Below are 22,374 nucleotides of genomic sequence, written 5' to 3' on the forward strand. Positions count from 1 at the left end.
CCACCACATGTATATTGCCCTTCTCTAATTTCTGACACATTTTACTGGTCTTGCCTCCTACATACTACAAAGTGATCTGTTTGAGTATGGATAAAATAAGAACACCGTAAAACATTTACTATTGAACTTTATTTGTTGAAACTTTGTGCATACAACACTGAAAGATGAGAGATTCCTCAGAGCTCAACATGATCCCCATTGCTCACCCTGCACAACTCATAACTGTGATGCAATTCAGCCCATGTCCGTTGTAACATAAAAGATTTGTTGAAAAGATTGAGTAATTTTTACTCTCAGATCATCAATGTTCCTGGGTTTCTGTGAATAGACAATGTCAGGAGGGGTTAGATCTGGGAAGTTTGGGGACCAAGCCAAGAGATAGCTGCTTCTCGTACTGGGTTTCGCCTGAGACCTCCTGTATGTTTTTTTAACACAGAACCTGTTTCTACAAATGTTCAGTACCACAACATTATGGAATCGTATTTAGGTACATTACGCACACCATACTCAGATCGAAATTCCCTTTGAACTCTTTTAACATACTCAAATTTAGTATACCAAAGAAGACATTGTTCCTGCTGTTGATTTGTAGTAGCCATTGATTTTAATCATCTACGATTTTCATTTGTCCTTTCAGATAATCCATTGTTGATTGTCATATATGGAAACTCCCATCTTTTAATCATAATATAACCAGCAAGAAATTTTTTCTACTATCATAATAGCTTTATAATAATAAATTGATATTATCCATAACCAAATGAATCAGACTGTAGATGAAGACAAGAAACCAACATCAATAACCTTCATTCTGCACTTAATGACTTCAACAAATTAAAGGATTTTCTTTAGTTTTTTTTAAAATAATAATGTTATTAATCGGTTATAATTTAATGTCTATGTATAATATTGTTTTTAATATATTGTAAAGTATTTTGTAGTTAGGTCACAATAAGACCAAGCAGTTAAGCGACCTTAAATAAAGTAAAAAAATGCAAAATACTTTTTTTTTTTTTTTTTTTTTGAGAACACAAAAAAAATTAAGCATTATCACATTGACATTAAACACTTCGAATAAAAACGTAGTTTAGTGACTTTTCAGTTCCTAATCTGTTTTGATGCTTTGAATGAACTAAATCGATAGAAAAAAATTATTTCTGTGTTGGCTAAAGATGCTTAGCAGTCAAATTTTTTCAACAGTGAGAAATACTTTAGGACGTCCACACCTGTAGAGTAACGGTCAGTACGTCTGGCTGCGAAACCAGGTGGCCCGGGTTCGAATCCCAGTCAGAGCAATTTACCTGGTTGAGGTTTTATCCGGGGTTTTCCCTCAACCCAATACGAGCAAATGCTAGGTAACTTTCGGTGCTGGACCTCGGACTGATTTCACCAGCATTATCACCTTCATTTCATTCATATGTTAAATAACCTGAGATATTGATACAGCACCGTAAAATAGGCTAACCCAATAAAAAAAAAAAATTACTTTAGGACAGACTTGTTCAATTCCACTTTTTTTTTTGCTGTTCCATCATTCCTAAGCTGACACTTGTGACAACACAGATTCATTGAAAAGTTATTCTTAAAATGGTGGGGCTTGTTTTTGGAAGTTCACTATCAACATTAGGTTTATATTTTGAGCTTGCAAAATCAAGTTTCAACTTCTTATCGTCACTTAGTTTTAGCAGTTCGGTGCTATTTATTTGCTTAGAATCAAGCATGTAGGCAAGAAAATGAGCTGGAGTTAAAGCTGTGTTATATATTACAAATTTCTTCTTAATATTATCATTTCTTGTCATATCAATTACCACATATTTCCGCAGATAACATGACCTTCAGATAAGACTTATAAATTTTGAGCACAGTATTATAGTTTTAGCTTATATTTGTCCTTTAAGACGACCTCCAAACTATCAACCATCATTGGAAAAAGTGAAAGTGAAAACAGTGGTTAAACCTTTCGAAAAGTGCGCAATTTATAATGCTGTGGATGGCACAGAGGATGATTTACATCAGAACACTGATGACAGGAATCAAATCCAATGAAAATAAAGTTGAAGTCACTTTCTTTTTCTTGCTTGGAAGGTGGCCTGGTAATATTCCAGTGCTTGTTGATACACTGTTTCTAAGCGAGACAGTGTCTGGAAAAAAAAAAGGAAGAAACAAATATGTAGTTATATATCCTAGAATAATATTTAAATAATGTTAACAAAACACTTCTTAATTTTGTTGTTAAAATGTATAGATAAAAAGTTTCAGGCTGTTGCTTATATCTGAGTAGATTAACAATTTAACATTTATGTAGTATCTAATAAAAATAAAATAAATTACTACTAAATATCTTAAAGTACCGTTTGAGGGAGCTAGTATTTTTAATGTTACAAGTTAAAAAAGGACTGATACAAATAAAGGAAAAGTAAAATTATCCATGGGAGATTTAAGGAAGTGAATGTTATGAACTTCTATCTATTGTGAGAAAACCTAATAAGTGCTAAAATAACAAATCAAAATTAATACTGTAACTTCATCATCGCTGTTGGTTTCTTTGCATTTTTGTGTATGATTCTTCATTCTGTATATTTGACCTTCTAACTCATACCCATTTCTTGCACTTGGCTCTTCATCCTATTCTGCTCTCATTTCGTATTTCATCAATTGAGATCCATACTAATTCTTTTTTTTCTTCCACTCATCTTACTTCATTGGGTTAGAACCAGGTCACTTAAATGAAGACCACAACACAAGCAACAAGGATGTGAATTATACAGCTGATTAGTCTGAAAATGGACAGGTGCCACTCAGTAAACTGTTAAGATGTTTGAATTTAAACAGCATTGATGTTCTAGTAATATAATTGGAAAGAAGTAAAAGCAGTAAGAATAAAAAAAATAAAAAGGCAGAATGTTAAAACCAGCCAATCCTGATGTGATTTTCCCATAATTTTACTCACTTTTCTTTTCTGCATTTTTCTTTTTTCCTTTGCTTCAGTTTATTTACTTGTTGCTACATCATTACTAAGTCTGCTGAGTTAGCTCTGTGATAGTGCATCTGCCTCCAGACTAACCAGATTACTGGTGGGGTTAGAGATTTTCATGTAAAATTTCTACCTTGGGACTAGGAGAGATTGGTGGTCCATAACTTCTGACCACTAAATTGTGCGCCAATATGCCTGGGTTAAATCTCAAATCTCCCCGCAGTGCATCTGAAGAAAAAGCATAGGCCTATGTCACTGCTGATAGTGATTCATCTGTTGGATTGGGACGTTAAGCCTGGTGGTCCCCTTGGTGCTATTCGATAGGAGTAGGCTACATGCCGGCACTGGTTTCCCCTTTTCCCTTCTTCATCCTTTCACTACACTTACACGAACATTTACACATACACTCACATAACTCTTCACAGATACTACACATGTACAGTGTGGCCTGCCAAGTGGTATACAAATTGAAAATGGGCCACAGTTCTGCCATCTATCCGCAATATGCGGAACCTGAATCACGCAAGTAAAGTGGGTGGCCATTAGATACACATACACACATCATTACCAATGGTCATTTTCCTTACTATTCTTTGGCCAACCAAAAATGTTAACTATGTTTTTTGGCACTTCATTGAATATTAAATTACGTTTTATTTGTCAATGCTCGCAACTGCCGAGGTTATATCAGCATCACCGATGTGCTGGAATTTTGTCACACAGGAGTTCTTTTACATACCAATAAATCTACTGACAAGAGCCTGCCGCATTTGGCACTTTATATCATTTACTACAATTACATGATATTTGTCCATGTATTGTGGGTCCCTATCACCATGGCATGGCACGTCCTCAGGTTGGGGATAGAGGAGACGGCCTCCAGATATGGAGGGTAGCTGTGAATATATTGAATAAGCAGTCGTGGACAGCCGATATGGGGTGGTCCTCCAGCTTGGGGGTTGGGCGAAGGGCTAACAACCCATCTCCGTAAAAAACAGCTTGTTATGAAACCTTACAATAAGCTGACATAATTAGGAACATTAAATCCAGATGTTTGAGATGGGCAGGGCATGTAGCATGTATGGGCGAATCCAGAAATGCATATAGAGTGTTAGTTGGGAGGCCAGAGGGAAAAAGACCTTTGGGGAGGCCGAGACATAGATGGGAGGATAATATTAAAATGTAGGCCTATTTGAGAGAGGTAGGATATGGTGATAGAGATTGGATTAATCTTGCACAGGATAGGGACCGATGGCGGGCTTATGTGAGGGCGGCAATGAACCTGCAGGTTCCTTAAAAGCCATTTGTAAGTACATGACTTATGTGACACACAGTTATCAAACAACTTTTAGAATTATCCTTTTACTTCTAGTAATAAAGTTGATATATTTCTCTTTCTTTTTTTTTTTTTTTTTTAACAGGAAATTTTATTTTGGTAGGCTAATTTAATTCCTTGGATCTGATGCATAGAGACTGTCGGAATAAATGTCTTTAACAATGATTCTTTCACTTTATTCGCAAGAGCATTATACATTTACGTTTTTCTGGCTCTTTATTTCCTTCTGCTTTCAAATTTACATGTACAAAAATAATATCTCATCATGTCTCGATATGATTGCTGAACTTTTAAACTCAAGTCCTCTCCTGAACCAAATACTGCTTTAAGTTTGACTCTTGTTTTCTTTCTCTTTGTGACATCCTGAGCTGCAAGTTGCAACTGTCTTTTGACTGAATTGTACTATGAACAACTCCCACCCACATCATTAGGTGCAGTACCATTCTAGTGTCTTCCACGTAACCACTACCCTTGTCAAAAACCACTCACTTTCTCTGATAAAATTGAACAACTGCACAAAATCGAATTGAAAAGTGCCAAATTGCAGAGAGATACGGTACAGTTCCTGTTAATTTACGTTTTTTTTTTTCAGTTTTTTTTTTCAGTTTTTTTTTTTTTTTTTTTTTTTTTTTTTTTTTTTTTTTTTTTTTAAGGAATCGCTCTTTGGTGAAAAGTTATCAGATCTGTTCAGAGTTTTGTGTGCATTAATATGGGGCCAGTATGCAACTTTCAAGATGTAGCTCAATTTGAAATGTGGAAAAGAAAAAAAAAGAATGGTTCGATACACCTATTGCACATTCCTTGCACATCATTTGGCTTGAAGCTTACATTTTGATACTGGTCTTAAGGCTGTTTGCTACGGTAAATTTCTAAGTTGTATAAAATGATTAGCATCAACAAGAAGAAATACTTTCATTCCACATTTGCATGGTCTTGAGGAAATGGATTTTCTAAAACTACACCAGCCCCAACATGACAGAAATATCTCATCTGAAGCCATAAATTATCATAAACAATAGTTTTTCTTGCATTTTTCATTGAAAGCTTCATATATTTGAAGGTGTGAGAATGATATAGTCCAAAGCCACACTTTTAAGAATAGTTTTTTTGTGCGAGTTCATTTCTTACATGTATGGTGAAGCTATTAGTAAAATATTATAAAATTTACTCACAAATAACATCAGTAGGACGCTGAAGAAATGATTATACTGCACCTAACAGCATTGGACTCTAAACTTTCAACATGCTCTCTTCTGTAAAATTTAGTTTTTGTGGCTTAGGATTATAGTATTCTCACCCCTTTATTTCTCTAATAACTGCCAATTTTTTCTTCTCTGTCATCTCATCTCTAAATCACCAAAATGGATGAACTCCAAAAGGGATCTGAATCTTCTAAAAGTCATAATTACTGAAAATCATTCTATTCCCAAACAGACAGTGGATCAGAAGTCTTGAATATTGACCCTCCCTCCAGGAAGGGAACCCATTCTATAAAGAAGTCCAATAAGTGGCCTAATTTCTGAATCTGTTGTAGGTTTATAGTCATTTGAATCTTTGAATCCCCCTCCATTGCATACATTGCTGACTAGATATATACTACACACTAAATCACACTTGAGATGTAGTTATTAGTACATACATACATAAATACATAAGTGTTCTGCCCATGGGCAGGTCTGTCACTGCAAACCCAGCATTCTCCAGTCTTTCCTGTTTTCTGCTTTCCTCTTAGTCTCTGCATATGATCACATATCTTAATGTCGTCTATCATCTGATATCTTCTTCTGTCCCCGAACTCTTTTCCCGTTCACCATTCCTTCCAGTGCATCCTTCAGTAGGCAGTTTCTTCTCAGCCAGTGACCCAGCCAATTCCTTTTTCTCCTTCTGATCAGTTTCATTCTTTCTCTTTCCAACATAACTTAATTTCTTATTCTGTCTGCCCACTTCACATGCTTCATTCTTCTCCATATCCACATTTCAAATGCCTCTATCCGTTTCTCTTTACTTCGTCATAATGTCTATGTTTCTGCCCCAATCATTAGTCTCTTCCTTAGTTCTTTTTGCAGAGGTCCGCAGAAGATGCTCCTTTTTCTATTAAAAGCTTCCTTGGCCACTGCTATCCTACTTTTGACTTCTTGGCTGCAGTTCATGTTACTGCTTATAGTACATCTCAAGTATTTGAAGCTGTTCACTTGCTCTATTGCCTCATTTAGAATTTGCAAGTCCACCTTCTTTATTTTTCTTGCGATAACTATGGTCTTCATCTTGTTTGTGTTTATCTTCATCCCATACTGCTCACAGCTGTCATTTAGCTCCAGAATTATCAGTAATGAAGTGTAATATTTTTCATTCAGTGACTAGTTTTGGACTAAATCTTATGCTTTCATACATAAATACATTTAATGAGGGAATTGCTGTGTTTGAGAATCATGGAGTAGCGGCACATTCATAAACATGCTTCTGATACCACTCAAAAGTAGCTTTGGAGGTGGTATATTGTGACGTTGCTATCAGGAAATAAAACAGTTAGGTTGATAATTATATTATTATTAACGAAAATATTACTTGCTATAAAATACAATAATATTAATCCATAACACTATAATATTTAGAATCTTACTGTTTTGTGCAACCTATTGTATTTTTATACTGACTATACTTCTATTGTGAAGAGGCATCATTATACTCATTCATTCATTTATTTTATTCCATAGATCTTACATGAGCAATGAAGCTTTAAGATGTGGAACATGTCAACATTTTACAATATTACAATTACAATTTTTACAAATTTTTATAGTTTTACAATTTAGTAATTTTCTACAATTTTTACAATTTTGTATAATTTTTTTTTTTACATTTTGGCGAGAAGTAAAGATTATCATTAAACATATATTAAAACCGCTTGTTTATGTATTCAATCTATGTCTCACCCAAGGAGTTTTCCCAGAATCTCTGAAAAATGCTGTAGTTGTACCGGTCCATAAGTCAGGGGAAAGAAAAAGTCTGAATAACTATAGACCTATATCCTTGCTCTCTAGCTTCTCAAAAATATTAGAAAAATGTTTAAAAAACAGATTAGTAAATTACTTAGAGAAAAATGAAATTCTCTCCAAACATCAGTATGGCTTCAGAAATAAATTATCTACGGATGACGCAATTACTGAAGTCACTGGTAAAATTATGCAGGAGTTGGATAACGGTTCTAAATGTTTAGGGATTTTCTTAGATTTAAGGAAAGCTCTTGACACGGTTAACCATCGTTTACTTCTGGACAAATTATTTGATATAGGAGTCAGGGGTATTGCGCATAAATTATTTCAATCATACTTAAACAAAAGAACTCAGGTAACCAAAATTGATGATAATATCAGTGAAAATGTAAATATTGATGTAGGTGTCCCTCAGGGAACAATTTTAGGTCCTATTCTATTTTTAATATATATTAATGATTTATTAAACATTGATTTGAAAGTACATAATGGCTCCTGTTATTCTTACGCTGATGATACGGTGGTGATTTTCAGTGGTTTAACTTGGGAGGACACTTATAAACATGCCAATGTAGGTATAAATTTGATCAAAAACTGGCTTGATGCAAATTTGCTATCTCTAAATATAACTAAAACTACTTTGGTGCCATTTTCTTTAACAGTCTCTGGATTGAACAAATTGAAATCACTTTCTCATTTAAAATTAATAATCCACAACTCATTTTGTAAACTCTCTACAACCTGTAAATGCCCTTGCCTGAAAGAATCTGTAGATGTGAAATACCTGGGAATTATTGTTGATCAGCACTTGAAATGGGATAGACAAATCACCTTTTTATGTAACAGGATACGTAAAACAATTTACAAATTTGTAAACCTTCGCCATTATTTGCCTACTCATGTATTACGTTTGGTTTATTTGGCTATAGTTGAATCTGTTATCCAATATGGTATAATTGGATGGGGAGGCATTACAAAAACTGCTCTTTTTCCTCTAATTATGTTGCAAAAACGTATAATCAAAATTTGTTTGAAAAGGCGACTGGATTATCCAACAAATTTGATCCATTCTGAATTGAATGTTTTTAGAATTGACCAAATTTATAAATACTCTTTAATGAAATTCTATCATAAAAATAGAACGAAATTTGTAGCTCAGCCACATGCTCATAATACGAGACGAAATGAAATTCTTAAATTAGTTGAACCTAAATATTTCACATCTGCTGCTTTATTACACAGTACAAATTTTGGTCCACAGCTATATAATTCGATAATAAAATTTCATCCAGAATTGACTACTTTAAGCAATGAAATTTTCAGATCCAGAATTAAAAAATTTATATGACAGACTTCCCTGTATATATATTATGTACCATGTATTGTAAAACAAGTTTATTTCTATCCTAAGTGTATTTTTCTATTTTATCTTGGTTACTATATCAACATGACCTGCACTAATTATACTGCTAATAATAATTTAATATTAATCCATCAATCTCAACATCGTCTCTTTTTTCACTCAGTTATTACTAGTATTATTATTTACTAATTTTATTATCATCTTTATGTGAGCTTTTATCTTAAGTATTTAGTCTACAAAGTATGTGTATCTATGTAACGGAACTGTCCCCGAACACGAGCTTTGCTCTTTCGGGGTATTTTAATGTAACGTTTTTATGTATATGACATTATTAAATAAATAAATAAAAATAAAATAAATAAATATATATATACATATATATATATATATATATATATATATATATTGCTAACGATTTACATATTACATAACTAAATCATCTTTTCGTGTATATTAAGGTAATATGAAACGAGAGGTCAAAAGACCCCGTCATTTTTGTAGGTATGTCACCATATCTAGTCTTCCTAATGTTAAATGAGTGCATTACATATGTCGTTTCCAGGTAAGGACAATAATCGCATAGACCAAAACTAACCTCTCTGAGGTGTGAGCATATCAACCTCATGCAAAGAAATGACTATGTGAGGTGTATTTAGTTCATTGTTACCATGAGGTTCTTATAAAATGGATATAATATTGCTCTCGTGGTGTATATTGCTGTGAAAAGAACCTTTTTACATTTACAATATAATAGCAGTCTTCACTCATTTCGTAAAAATAGTGACATAGGCATGTATTGACTTATTTTTATACAGAAATAGTAACTTCAAATGTTAAAAATAAGTTACGTAAGGCTATATTTAACAAATATAAATGTTAAAAATAAGTTACGTAAGGCTATATTTAACAAATATAAATGACGCTCGGGAAGAAATTAAATGCAGAATAAATATGGGGAATGTCTGTTATTATTTGATTGAGAAGGTTTTGTCATCTAGTCTGCTTTCAAAAAAATCTGAAAGTTAGAATTTATAAAACAGTTATATTACTGGTTGTTCTGTATGGTTGTGAAACTTGGACTCTCACTTTAAGAGAGGAACAGAGATTAAGAGTGTTCGAGAATAAAGTCTGTAGGAAAATATTTAGGGCGAAGGGGGATGAAGTTACAGAATGGAGAAAGTTACACAACATAGAACTGCACGCATTGTATTCTTCACTTGTCATAATTAGGAACATTAAATCCAGACGTTTGAGATGGGCGAGGGCATGTAGCACATATGAGCGAATCCAGAAATTGCATATAGAGTGATAGTTGGGAGACCGGAGGGAAGAAACCTTTGGGAAGGCCGAGACGTAGATGGGAGGATAATATTAAAATGGATTTGAGGGAGGTGGGATGTGATGATAGAGACTGGATTAATCTTGTACAGGATGGGGTCTGATGGCAGGCTTATGTGAGGGCAGCAGTGAACCTCTGGGTTCCTTAAAAGCCATTTGTAAGTATGTAAGTAAGACCGTATTTTGTTATTAGAAGTTTGTAGTCTATTTTCAATAAAAGCAATGGTTGAGTGGAAGAGAAGGCTTTGTGGCCGTAACTCTGCCAGGCAAAATAAAGTTGTTAACTATAACTACTACTACTTTTTAAAATCTTTAAATATGTTTCGAACTAAACCAATTATTGTTAAAACGAAATAAGTCAAACACAGGGATGTAGTGGAGGCGGAGCAGAGTGGAGTGACGCTCCAGCACTGATTTGGAATTTTAAAATCTGTTTTGACATCACAATACTTTCCCAACTAACGATATCTTAGTTAATATCAGAATATTTAATGATTATATTTTCTGTGCTTCCTTTAGAAAATTGGAACAAGTTCGGAAGTAGAGGGTCGCGAGACCACTAGGAGCATAGACGGAGTGTGTGGTGAGAAATGGGGGAAGAATCAGTGACAGAACAACCACTAAACTAAACTTTTAGGGTGCCTCTCGAACTAATCACATTCCTAGTTCACTTTCGTTTCGTATCGTATTTCGTTAGCTTTCGCGTCTTTGTACGATACAGGAGATTGTCTGTGGTGTTACTTACCGGAATGTGTTGTGTTTGTTTCCCAGTTATTTTGCGAAGTGAATTTTAAACAGTTAAGTTACTGCCTATAATGTGATTGAAAAGCTGCTTGAAACTTTTGTTTTTATCTGTTGCCCTTCAGTAAATATCGAGCAAAATAAACATATAAAAAAAATATAAACCTCTTTTCTCGTGCCATTGCTGCTACTAGTGGAGTTACAAAAGCTTCCTCTTTTAATATAGGTGATATCTCAAGACCATCGCTTTTATTTGATGAAACTAGTAATTCAACCAGAGATACTGTTATAAAAGATACAGACAGTTCCAGTATGACTGCGAAGAATATTCAACGACATAATGTTCAAAATAATTAAAGCCAAAAAGCCGGCCTGCAAAGTGAATGGCCAAATGTATGGAATGAAGAAAATATGTGGTCAAGAAAAAAAGAAGCTTATCTGTGGATTGATTGTAAGCAAGGTAAGCGAAGCCATAAAGTGTGCCATGAAGTAAATACATTAGATGCATTAAAAAGAGTGTGTTTCTTTATCTAATGAATGGCGCTCATATTTAGTAAATTACTACGGATCGAACAGATCAGATCAAATCAGATCAACTTAAGTCACTATGAAAAAAAATCATTGAACATAAGAAATCCAATGCTCATAGTGTTGCACAAAAATTATTGATACGTGTGAAAACAATCAATTGAAAATGTTCACGAATAAACGAGTCCAGCCCACCGTGAAACAACAAAAGCGAAATGTAGTTCAGCTTATTACATGCACAGAATGACCAGCCTGACCATTTCATTTACATGAGCTTCAGAAGCTAAATGAAGTAGGCATTGGTGTTGCCTTAGATTCACCTTACAGTGCTGTTGAGATTATAGAACAAGTCTCTAAAGAAATGAAGGCTAGAATTATTAGAAAAATAAAGGATGTATCTGGGAAAATATCCGTTGTAATTGATGAGTATACCAGCCTAAGTTCAAAATCAGTATTGATAGTCTATTTGAAATGTGAAATACGTAAAGAACAACCACCTAACTATTTATTTTTAGATCTAGTCGAACTTTCTGATCAAAAGTTTGAGACAATATTTCAGAGTTTGTTAGCTGTCTTAACAAACACGGGTTTGATAATGAATACCTCTAACAACATTTGATAGGATTTACAAACGATGCTGGGTAAACAATTTGAAATAGCCCAGAAATTTTGATCCCAGTATCCAAATATAATAATTTGGCATTATATGAATCATCGACTAGAGTTAGCTTTAGCCGATGCCGTTGATGAAGTAGGTGGTGTCAATAATTTTCAAATAGTCTTTGACAAACTATACACTTTATACAGCAGGTCACCAATGAATCAACGTCAGTTAGCTGAATGTGCTGTACAGCTCACCAAACAATGAATAAAATCGGCTGTATCCTAACAACTAGGTAGGTGGCCAGTTAATTACGAACAGTTTCAACTGTTTGGTATGGCTACAGCTCCTTATTTAGGTATTTTTTGAAAGCCAAAGAAGATATGAATAGATCATCCACTGAAAGAAGCATGTATAATGGTTTATTGACCCGATTTTCAGCCATACAGTTCATACTGGATTTGGTCAGTAATGTATGGCATGTATATCTATTCTTTCTGAAAACTTAAAGAATAGAAATTCCTCTATATTGTATGTATACAAACTAATTGAATCTCAATGAGAAGCCTGGCAGGCGAGTTCTAGATATTCAAATAGTGATCAAGAATGGACAGTTTTGTTCCATACTATTAACCGATAACACTAGTCAACAAGGTTTTTGTCACAAAGGTGAAAATGGTCATCTTAGATCAATTTTTGTATGCTGATAGTGAATCTAAACTTGAAAAATTTCCATCACGTACCATTTAAGAGGAAAATTGGAAATTGTGAATAAAAAAAAAAATAAAATAAATTTATCAAAGAAATCGGGTCTCGAACTATGGACTTTATTTAAACGGTTACACAGTATATTCATACGTTTTATAAATTATTGTTGCTTAGAATATACTAGAAGTGTATTTTAAGGAATAGGTTATTTCAAATACACGATTCTGCATTAATAAGGCGCATAGTGGGTGATACATATCTGTATTACTTTATTGCTTTATGGCGCTAGACCGACAGAAAGCACTGAGAGGGTGGGCTTTTAGAATGAAATAGATTGCATTTTAGGATTAGTTGAATATTGTTTGAGCTTGTGATAAGTTGTATCGCTGGTTTTAAGTGTCTAACTTCGCGTTAATTTACGCTTTCTCAGAATGAAAAAGTCTCGTCATGCGTGTGTAAATTCGACGGACAGCTTTTGTTACGCATGTGGAGAATTTGCGGCAAAATCGCAGCATCGGTCTTTATCAGATAAGTTAAAACAAGCATATTATTGCTATTTTGAATGTAATGTGTGTGATGAGGACAAATCATGGTCTCCCCATGTGTGCTGAATAACATATTACTCAAAACTGATGAAATGGATGGAGAGAAGAATCGAAGTATGCCGCTTGCAGTTCCAACGATCTGGCGTGAACCGATAAGCCATGCTGAAGACTGTTATTTCTGTTTAACAAAGATTACGGGATTTTCAAAGAAAACAAGATCTAAAATTGAATATCCTAATGTTCCATCTGCAATAAGACCTGTATCACATGAACCAAAACTCCCTATTCCTAATCCACCTTCGCAATTGGAGGAATTGGTTCTTCCAATAGAACAAACAGATGACTTGGCTCAACATCAACATCCTCTGATCAGTCCTATGGCCCAAAACATCATAAAGAACCCCATTTAATTCAAAAATATGAACTGAACGACTTAATAAGAGATCTTAATCTCACTAAACAACAAACTGAGATTTTAGGGTCTAGACTGTAACAATGGAACCTGCTAGCAACAGATACTAAAATTTCATTGTAGAAGAAGAGACATGAACAGTTTTCGAAGTATTTTGTAATGAAGAATTCTATGTACGTGTGTAAATATAGACGGCTTAATGGAAGAACTAGGATTTCAATACATCCCAGAGGATGGAAGTTATTCATAGATTCTTCCAAAATAAGTTTAAAAGCAGTGTTATTGCACAATGGAAACACTAAACCATCAATTCCCGTGGCGTATTCAATGGATATGAAGGAAACTTGTACAAATTTGTCAGTGTTACTAGATGTAATCCAATATAAAACATATTGCTGGTAAATCTCCGGAGATTTGAAAATTGTCGCCTTATTGCTCGGACTTCAGGGTGGATTCACAAAATACTGTTGCTTTTGTCTGTTTTTGGGATAGTAAAGCGACTGAAAAACACTATATAGTGAAAGACTGGCATCCCAGAGAAAGCTATGTCCCAGGAGAACATAATATCAAGTATGTCCCTTTAATAGTAAAACCGGAAAAATTACTGCTTCCTTCTTTACATATCAAGCTTGGTTTAATAAAGAAATTCGTTAAAAGCTATGGATAAAAATGGAGAAGATTTTGCATATGTAAGGAATATGTTTCCGAAACTCAATGAAGCTAAAGTGAAAGAGGAATTTTTGTTGTCCCTCAAATTAGGAAACTTTTGAAAGATGAGAGCTTCGAAAAAAAGTTAAGTGTTGAGAAACTAGAAGCTTGGAATGTCTTTGGAGGTGTTGTTAGTGGGTTTTTGGGTAATAATAAAGCTGACAATTACCCACAGCTTGTACAAGAACTCCTGCATAGTTATCAGAAGGTTGGTTGTCGAATGTCTTTGAAAATGCACTTCCCACATTTCCATCTGGACTGTTTCCCAGAGACCTTAGGAGCTGTAAGCGATGAACAAGGGGAAAGGTTTCATCAAGTTATACACAGATGGAACAACGATATCAAGGAAAGTGGGATTCTAATATGATGAGAGATTACTATTGGTTTTTGTTCGGAGAAGGCAACTCAAACTACAAGAGGAAAAAATAACTGTAAGCAACTAAATATATTTCTTAAAAATCTAGCTTGAAGTCTTTGTATGGTTGTTTACTTCAATATAGGGCTCCTAAGTTATTTGATTTGAGGTTTTAATCAATTTAATTTATAAACCTTAAAAAATTATAGTTCAATTGATGCAGTTTTAAATTAATAAAATAAAAGCCTATTTTGAAGGGAAAAAAGGAATATAATGCTACTTTTCCTTATTGTAATTATTATTTATGCAGCGTTGTTATTTTTCTGTGAAACGTCAGTGTATTTTGTATATAAATTTTGTATCTTAGGAATTTATTTACTTTCACTGTTGTAATTATGTATTTTAAAATGCACGAGAACGTTTTTTTAAATCAAAATACTTCCCCTTCTGTCACACAAAAATGTTACGTGTTACAGATTTTTCGCTGTCATTTTCGTAATCAGCGGGGTCGATTTAGTTAAAATCAGCTGATTTCATTTTTGTGACAGATAAAAAGTTAAAATTTGTTGACTAGTGTAATCTGAAGGTGATTTTCATTAACCGACAAAAACTTTTGTCTAGTGTTGCAAACAACCTGAAGAAGAGACTAGTTACCACAATATGTAGCCATTAATCTACGTCAACAGCACTTGATTTTAAAACTGTTGAATACGAGTATGAAGAGCTCTTGAATCAAATCTAAGTTCTTGAATGTGACCAGTAGCCCTCTGATTTACCTGTGAGGTATGGTGAAAAAGAGATAGAAAAGCTCTGCATTATGTTTAAACTAAACACATTCAAGGTCAAAAATGCTTACCGGGATTACTGTGACAACAGCCACCATGTTCCCAAAGAATGAACTGCACAAAACTCATACCGTGCAATTCAGCTGAGTGCGAACAGGGATTTAGTATGATGAACGTAATCATATCTTCTACCAGGGACAGGCTTTTAATATCACATGTATCTTCACTGATGTTCGTTAAACTGCATGGGCCTGTTCTCAGAGACTGGAACCCGGAACCTTATATTTCAACGAGGTTGAGATCTCATGGTTCAGCTGATGATACCAGAACTCGTGGAGCGAAATAGTCACATCAATATATTGAGAAAAATATATATGTTGGAATTTTGTTGTGTCGATGTATTGTTCACCGTGATGTAGTATGGTTATACTGTATTTTTGTAATACAATGTCTTACTTTACGGCATTTCCTTCTTTGTGTTATTTTTTTGCATCCAAGACTAAACCTTCCTCCTTCCCCAAAGGTTAAAAAACATAAAGTTCTTTGGCACTGTGAAGTTTGGGACTACAACCCTGGTCAAACATCTAATACTGCACTACTGAAAAATCCTCTAACAAGAGCCAGGATTTTTTTCGTTTCAGTACCAAATTATGGGTTATAGAATTAAAAATTATAACAGTAATAGAAAGAAAATGACTGAATTGTTACTTCATCAATTCCAATAATATTTAATTCAAATATGAATCCATTACAGTTTCCCAAGTACCTAATTAAAATACACAATTTCTCTGCCCTCTGCAGGTTTAAAACTCTAGTACAGCTGTGGCCAAACGGAGCACAAGTAGCATTTGTTACACTCGGTTCAAGTCTTGAAAACCACTCCCCTCCCTACTAGGTGATTGACGTATTTATCGTATTCAGTGTTGTATTCTTCGTATTCTCAGTAGCGTCTCGTAGGAGAACAGGTAACATTTAACGTAATAAACATGTTCCTGTCTAAGGCCGGTATTCATAGTCGAGATAAGTCATACTTATATATAAGTCGAACTTAAATCTCGTCTCAATTGCAGATTTCGGTCCAAATAAGTCGTACTTATTATAAGTCATGCTTATTTTATAAGCTTTACTTTACAAAGTCTGACTTCATGAAGTTGAACTTATTGCAATTCATAGTGACTCAAGTGCGACTTATGTTATGAAATAAGTTAAACTTCATCAAGTCAAGGGAACCCCTGACTTATGTCAGTTTTAACCTAAAAATTGATAACTTTTATAAAGAATTGGCCGAGGAAGTTATTGAAATGCAGGAAATTTGCGCCCAAAAGCGTTACTTGCGAAACATCATGGGTTGCTTTGAATTTTATAATGATCTTAAATTCAAAAGGAGGTTTCGTTTTCGCAAAAGATTTTGGAATCAATACTTCCGAAAGTGGAAAGAACTCTTACAAAACCGAGACAGGTTTACCAGTTCTTCTAGATTACTACTTCTTGTTCACTTGAGATTTTATGCCACGAAAAACTTTGAAATAAGTTTAATGTTCTTAAAATATAACCATAACCGTATTCTATAATATAAATGAGGTACGGTATTCAATATATTGGTAATGTTAGGTTTCTTTAATACGCATAAAATTTGAGTATTAGTAAGATTAAATTCTCTTATTCAGTCAATTTAAATTAAATTGTTATGTATTCATAAAATGAATGGAAAACAAATCCTTCTTGCTGTCAAACTTACAAATGAGAGAACCCGGAGGTTCATAGCCGGCCTCACATAAGCCCGCCATCGGTCCCTATCCTGAGAAAAATTAATGCAGTCCCTAGTAGCATATCCCAACTCCCTCAAATCCATTTTACTATTATCGGTCTCCTCAAAGGTCTTTTTCCCCTCAGGTCTTCCAACTAACATTCTATAGGCATTTCTAGATTCACCCATACGTGTTACATGCCCTGCTCATCTCTTTTTATGAATAAAGAATCCTCTTCCAAATTGGTGATAGGCCATTCTCATCTAACCTAACTCCCTGTACTCTCACAAAGTCTATTCCATAATTATCTAGCTAGTTCTTTTGCTACTAATATTACCCATCCTGATCTATAAAGACTCGTGACATTTCAAGCATCAAATGTCATAATCTTATTTCTTTGCTGTAATCCCATTTCGAGGCTTATGTTGGGGTTTCGTAACAAGCTCTTTTTTACTGTGATGGATTGTTAGCCCTTCGCCCAATCCCCAAGCTAGAGGACTACTCCTTATCAGCTGTCCACAACCGGTTATTCAATATATTCGCAGCTATCCTTCCCACTGGTTCAGGGCTTCAAGGAGCGTAGACCTCACCGAACATGCAACCACAGTAACCAATTAAGTTTTCTGACTGTCATAATGAAAGTAAATAAATTGTCAAATGTAAGGAGTTGTGGAAATATCGGCTTGGCACTTTAAACTTTATAGGTACAATAGAGCCGAAAAAAGGACGAGAATTAATGTAGTGGAGAGAATGCTTGAGGTATAGAAGGTGAGATTTCTTTACCTCTCGGTTGGTATAAAAAACAAACTCGAGAATGTCCCAAATATAATTTATTGTTACCTGTGCATTGCTTCACAGTTCGAATTCGGAGAGAAATGACAATTTACCAGATGATGATCCAGATGTAACGACTCATCCATAAGAACCTGTGTCTGTTGCATCACCTGCACAGCAGGCTTTCAGGGAGAACTGATTAACAGAATGTTTAGGAGGCATGATGACAAGATGTAAATGAATTTCACTGAAGTAAAATATTTATTCATTTATGTGACTTACCAAAACATTTAAAATTGAGACAATTTGTAATGTTAACAACAAATACTATGAAGTTTTAAACAATAACCGATTGAAGTATTTGATAACTATAGTAGTCCTGTTTTCATTATGGACAAGCGGCATTTGTTTGTGGGCTTCCGATCTCAGTTCCATTGACTTGTAAAAAGTGATAATAATTACTCTAACCACCAGACCCACTTCAAACATGTGCGGCATTGCCACATTTAGTTTTTCTCCGTGGTATCTAAACCTAGAAAAATATTTAATATTCTAATTGTTGCTACTATTAACTAAGATCCGGCAACACAGTGAAGTGACAAAGAGCTAAATGGCAGTTAAAGCGCGTGCCATTTCCATTTCAAAGACTTGAACAACAATATTGACGCGATAACGAAAATCTTTTACATGCACTTTGTCTATAATGAAATATAGTAGTCTGTACCATAATTATGCTTAGTTATGCCAACAAATGTCCAACCTTTGACCTTTTATATTTTTTGCTAGCTCAGTATCAATAAGTTGTTCGCGCAACACAATTTCCGCAACTTCTAATTCTAATTTTGCCTTCATTTTTTTAAACTGAAATAATGAATCACTATGTTCTTTCAAAACTACATTCCTGCGCTTTCTTGTGTAATCCACTGGTGCTGCTGGAGTTGCTGTTGCTGTTGTTTCAGCTGCAACTGAGTTGGATGGTCCAGCTGTAGAGGGGGATACGTCCTTGGAAGGATTTGGTGCAAGACGTGCTCCCTCTACTTCTACGAACACAACTGCAATGTAAACAATACATAGGCTATGTCAACTGGCTAATTATGTTGTGTAGGCTTTATTCTTTTTCATTCTATCACTTGTTAGGTCTAGTTACCTATTACCTCGCTTCATGTAAATATGATTTGATAATTTTCTTTATTAACAAATAATAGCTAATAGGCTGAGAAAAAAATTAAAAGTTCAAGAAAGAATATTGAATGTAACACTGCTTACCTTCTACTTCACTCGCAATCATATCGGAGTCAACCGCTCCTGGAACTTGGACCATTGTGCGAGGGATTATTTGTGCTACAGGTGGATCAATGTCCTTCACATTTTTACTGGAAGACCACCTCGTGTAGCCATCACTGTCTGGCGTTCTTTGGTCAAAACATTCTGTTGGTGGCATTTGATGTTCGTCCATAATAACCTATACGTAGTTGTTTTCCAGTTCTCTGTAATCAATTCCAATTTCGCGTAAACGAACTTCATAATTTCTTTCTTTATGTTATAATATACACTTTTCAAAGAAAATATTGTATTAGGGTTACTTACATGTTCCACAATATGTATCGACGAATTCAATTCTTCTGCAATCTTTTGTCTTCAAAAAACTGCGTCGGTCTTCTTATTCTCTACAATCTTTGAATATTTTAGAATAATCTCCTTCAATACAATCATCTTTTTATACATAACTGAAATATTTTGTTTTCTTCTTTCCGTACATTACATCAATCAGAAGCTATGCAAACAAATTTAAAGACAAAAGAAAATCGACTGTCTGATTTACATTGTCGTGACAATGGCCTTGCAATTTCTCATACCAATAAGTTCGACTTATTTGTATACACATAAGTTACACTTATTGAATGAAACTTAACAAAGTACGACTTATTGGTCGACTATGAATACCGTAATCATATAAGTTGAGATTTTCCAATAAGTATAACTTCACAAAGTCATACTTATTGAACAAATAAGTCACCGACTATGAATACCGGCCTAAGGAGCTTTTGCAAGTGAAAAAAAAAAAAAAACAAAACAAAAAAAATTCTTTTTACAAAGAAAGGGAGACCAATTTTTTTCGTTGTGAAGAGGAAGACCATATTCGATGTTTGATGTGGTTTAAAGAATTACGGGCAGTAAAAAAGCAACTTAATAATCGTTAATATAATGAAATTAAAGGTAAGAATAGTATTCTACATTTTAAAAGTATATAAACAAAGCCTCATCAAAATATTTGGAAAAATACTATGTTCGTTTCTGTCTTTTATATCTAGTTTATTTTGCATTGTTGAGGAAACACATCAAGTATTATACGAGGCGTGTTCCTAAAGTAAGTTTCATTTTCAATTATAGCCATCACATCGCTGCAATCGTTATTTTGTGCATGCGTGTTTTCTTCTTCAGTGCTCAGGCAAGCTGTGCATGCAGTTTCAGAGCTTCAGTCCGTGTGTGTGGTTAGTTGTGATCAGTTGAAATGTTTAAAGTGATCAAGCACCTCGCCGACTGTGAGATGCGGTCTGTTACCTGTTTCTTGAATGCGAGGAACATCAAACCAGCTGAAATTCATCGTTAACTTTGTGAGGTGTATGGTGATGATGCCATTAGTGATGGAATGGTCAGGAGATGGGTTAGGAAGTTCAATGAGGGCCGCGTCTCTGTGCATGACGAGCAGTGTACCAGTCGGCCATCTTTGATCAATGACGATTTGGTGCATGTTGACAGTGGATGAAAAAATTCATGAGGACAGGAGGTTCACAATTTCTTCACTTTCCTTGAATTTTCCACAAATGTCGCGGAGTGTTCTCTACAAAATTGTGACAGATCGATTATGATATCGAAAATTGTGCTCATGATGGGCACCCAAGATGCTCACCGAGGAACACAAAATCACAATGCTTCCAGTGCGTTGAGCTTTCTCACACGTTACAGTGAGCAAGGCAATGAGTTTCTTGACCATATCGTGACAGGTGACGAGATTTAGGTGTCTCACATGACACCTGAATCGAAGCAGCAGTCCATGGAATGGAGGCACACTGCATCGCCAAGGAAAAAGAAATTCAAGCAAACCATGTCAACACACAAGATCATGTGCACTGTTTTTTGGGACAGAAAAGGAGTCCTACTTATCAAATTCTTGCCTCGAGGAGAAACCATTAATAGAGAAACCTATTGTCAGGCCTTGAAGAAGCTCCGTTGCGGAATTCAGAACAAGAGACATGGGATGCTGACCGACGGAGTTTGTTGCTTCATGACAACGCTCGGCCAGACACAGCTCGTGACACCCAAAATCTCATCTCGAAATTTGGCTGAGAACAAATTGACCTTCCCCCCCCCCCCCCCTACAGCCCGGATTTGGCTCCGAGTGACTTTCATCTCTTCCTGCATCTCAAGTTCCTTGGTGGTCAACATTTTGATGGTGACGATGAAGTGAAAACAGCAGTGCGGGAGTAGTTCGCATTGCAGGCGGGCGAATTCTGCAATGAGGGGATAGAAAGACTTGTGCCACGACTCGATAAATGCCTCAATAACGGTGGAGATTATGTTGATAAGTAATTGAAGTGTGGGGAATACAATGCAACAAAACTGGTTTGTAAATATCTTCCTGTTTACTTACTACACCCTTTTGGAACTTACTTTAAGAACACGCCTCGTATTAGTCAATGGGGTGGCGTGACATAGGCCTATATTATGAACAACTTAATATGTTAAGATAGCAATAAGGACTATTTGAGATTTTAAAAACAATGAACACTGTAAACAATTTCTATTCAATTTAAAATTCGTACATTTTATAACTATTAATATTTTCATAATTACTGGTAATTTACATACATAGAAACATTTCTTCTGATATTCACATACTTAACACATGGCATAAGTCAAAACTAGACACTTGAATTACCGCTAATTAATAATTTATGCTTTGCCAAAGGAATTGGGAATTTTATAACACAGTACCTGTCTAGAATATTTTTTGTGTATAATTTTAAAACTGAGATATATAGGCTATAAGTAATTGGTTTGTCTCCATATTATTTATTTCAAGAAATTGAAAATTTTAAATGTATTTATGTAGTCAGTGATAATGCCATCCAAGTGTTAGACAATTTAATCTTACAATAATTCTCCAATAATAGATTTGATGATTTTAAAATTTGGAAAAGGATTTACTATTATTTGCAAACTCATTTCATGTTGATGTCCGACATGTTGGATTAGATTTGGAGATGGAGGTTATCCGTCTACAAAATGGCATATTACCAAAAGTAATGTACTAATATTGTTGACTTGGACGTATATAAACAACTTTGTAAATTAACATATACAAATCTACATAGTCTCACTATGAAAATTGCATCAATTGCTCTACTTATATCATTAAGCAAATTTTTTTTTTTTTTTGCTAAATGAAAATCGAGATCCAAAT

The 22,374-nt window shown here is 34.7% G+C and overlaps 2 protein-coding genes across 2 annotated transcripts in view; one reads left to right on the forward strand and one right to left on the reverse strand.

Annotated features, from left to right (window-relative positions):
* Gprk1 (G protein-coupled receptor kinase 1) overlaps window positions 1-22,374 on the forward strand; it is an 881,497-nt gene that overhangs the window by 29,660 nt on the left and 829,463 nt on the right. The window lies entirely within an intron of this gene.
* On the reverse strand, window positions 17,543-19,410 carry LOC138713575 (uncharacterized). Its single transcript, XM_069845751.1, has 2 exons — window positions 19,176-19,410; window positions 17,543-18,961 (listed from the first exon to the last, which is right to left on the reverse strand). Exons 1-2 carry the CDS (start codon window positions 19,363-19,365, stop codon window positions 18,645-18,647), a joined length of 507 nt encoding a protein of 168 aa, XP_069701852.1. The 5' UTR covers window positions 19,366-19,410; the 3' UTR covers window positions 17,543-18,644.

This window comes from Periplaneta americana, chromosome 14 (assembly GCF_040183065.1).
Source record: "Periplaneta americana isolate PAMFEO1 chromosome 14, P.americana_PAMFEO1_priV1, whole genome shotgun sequence".
NCBI classification, from domain to species: Eukaryota; Metazoa; Arthropoda; class Insecta; order Blattodea; family Blattidae; genus Periplaneta; species Periplaneta americana.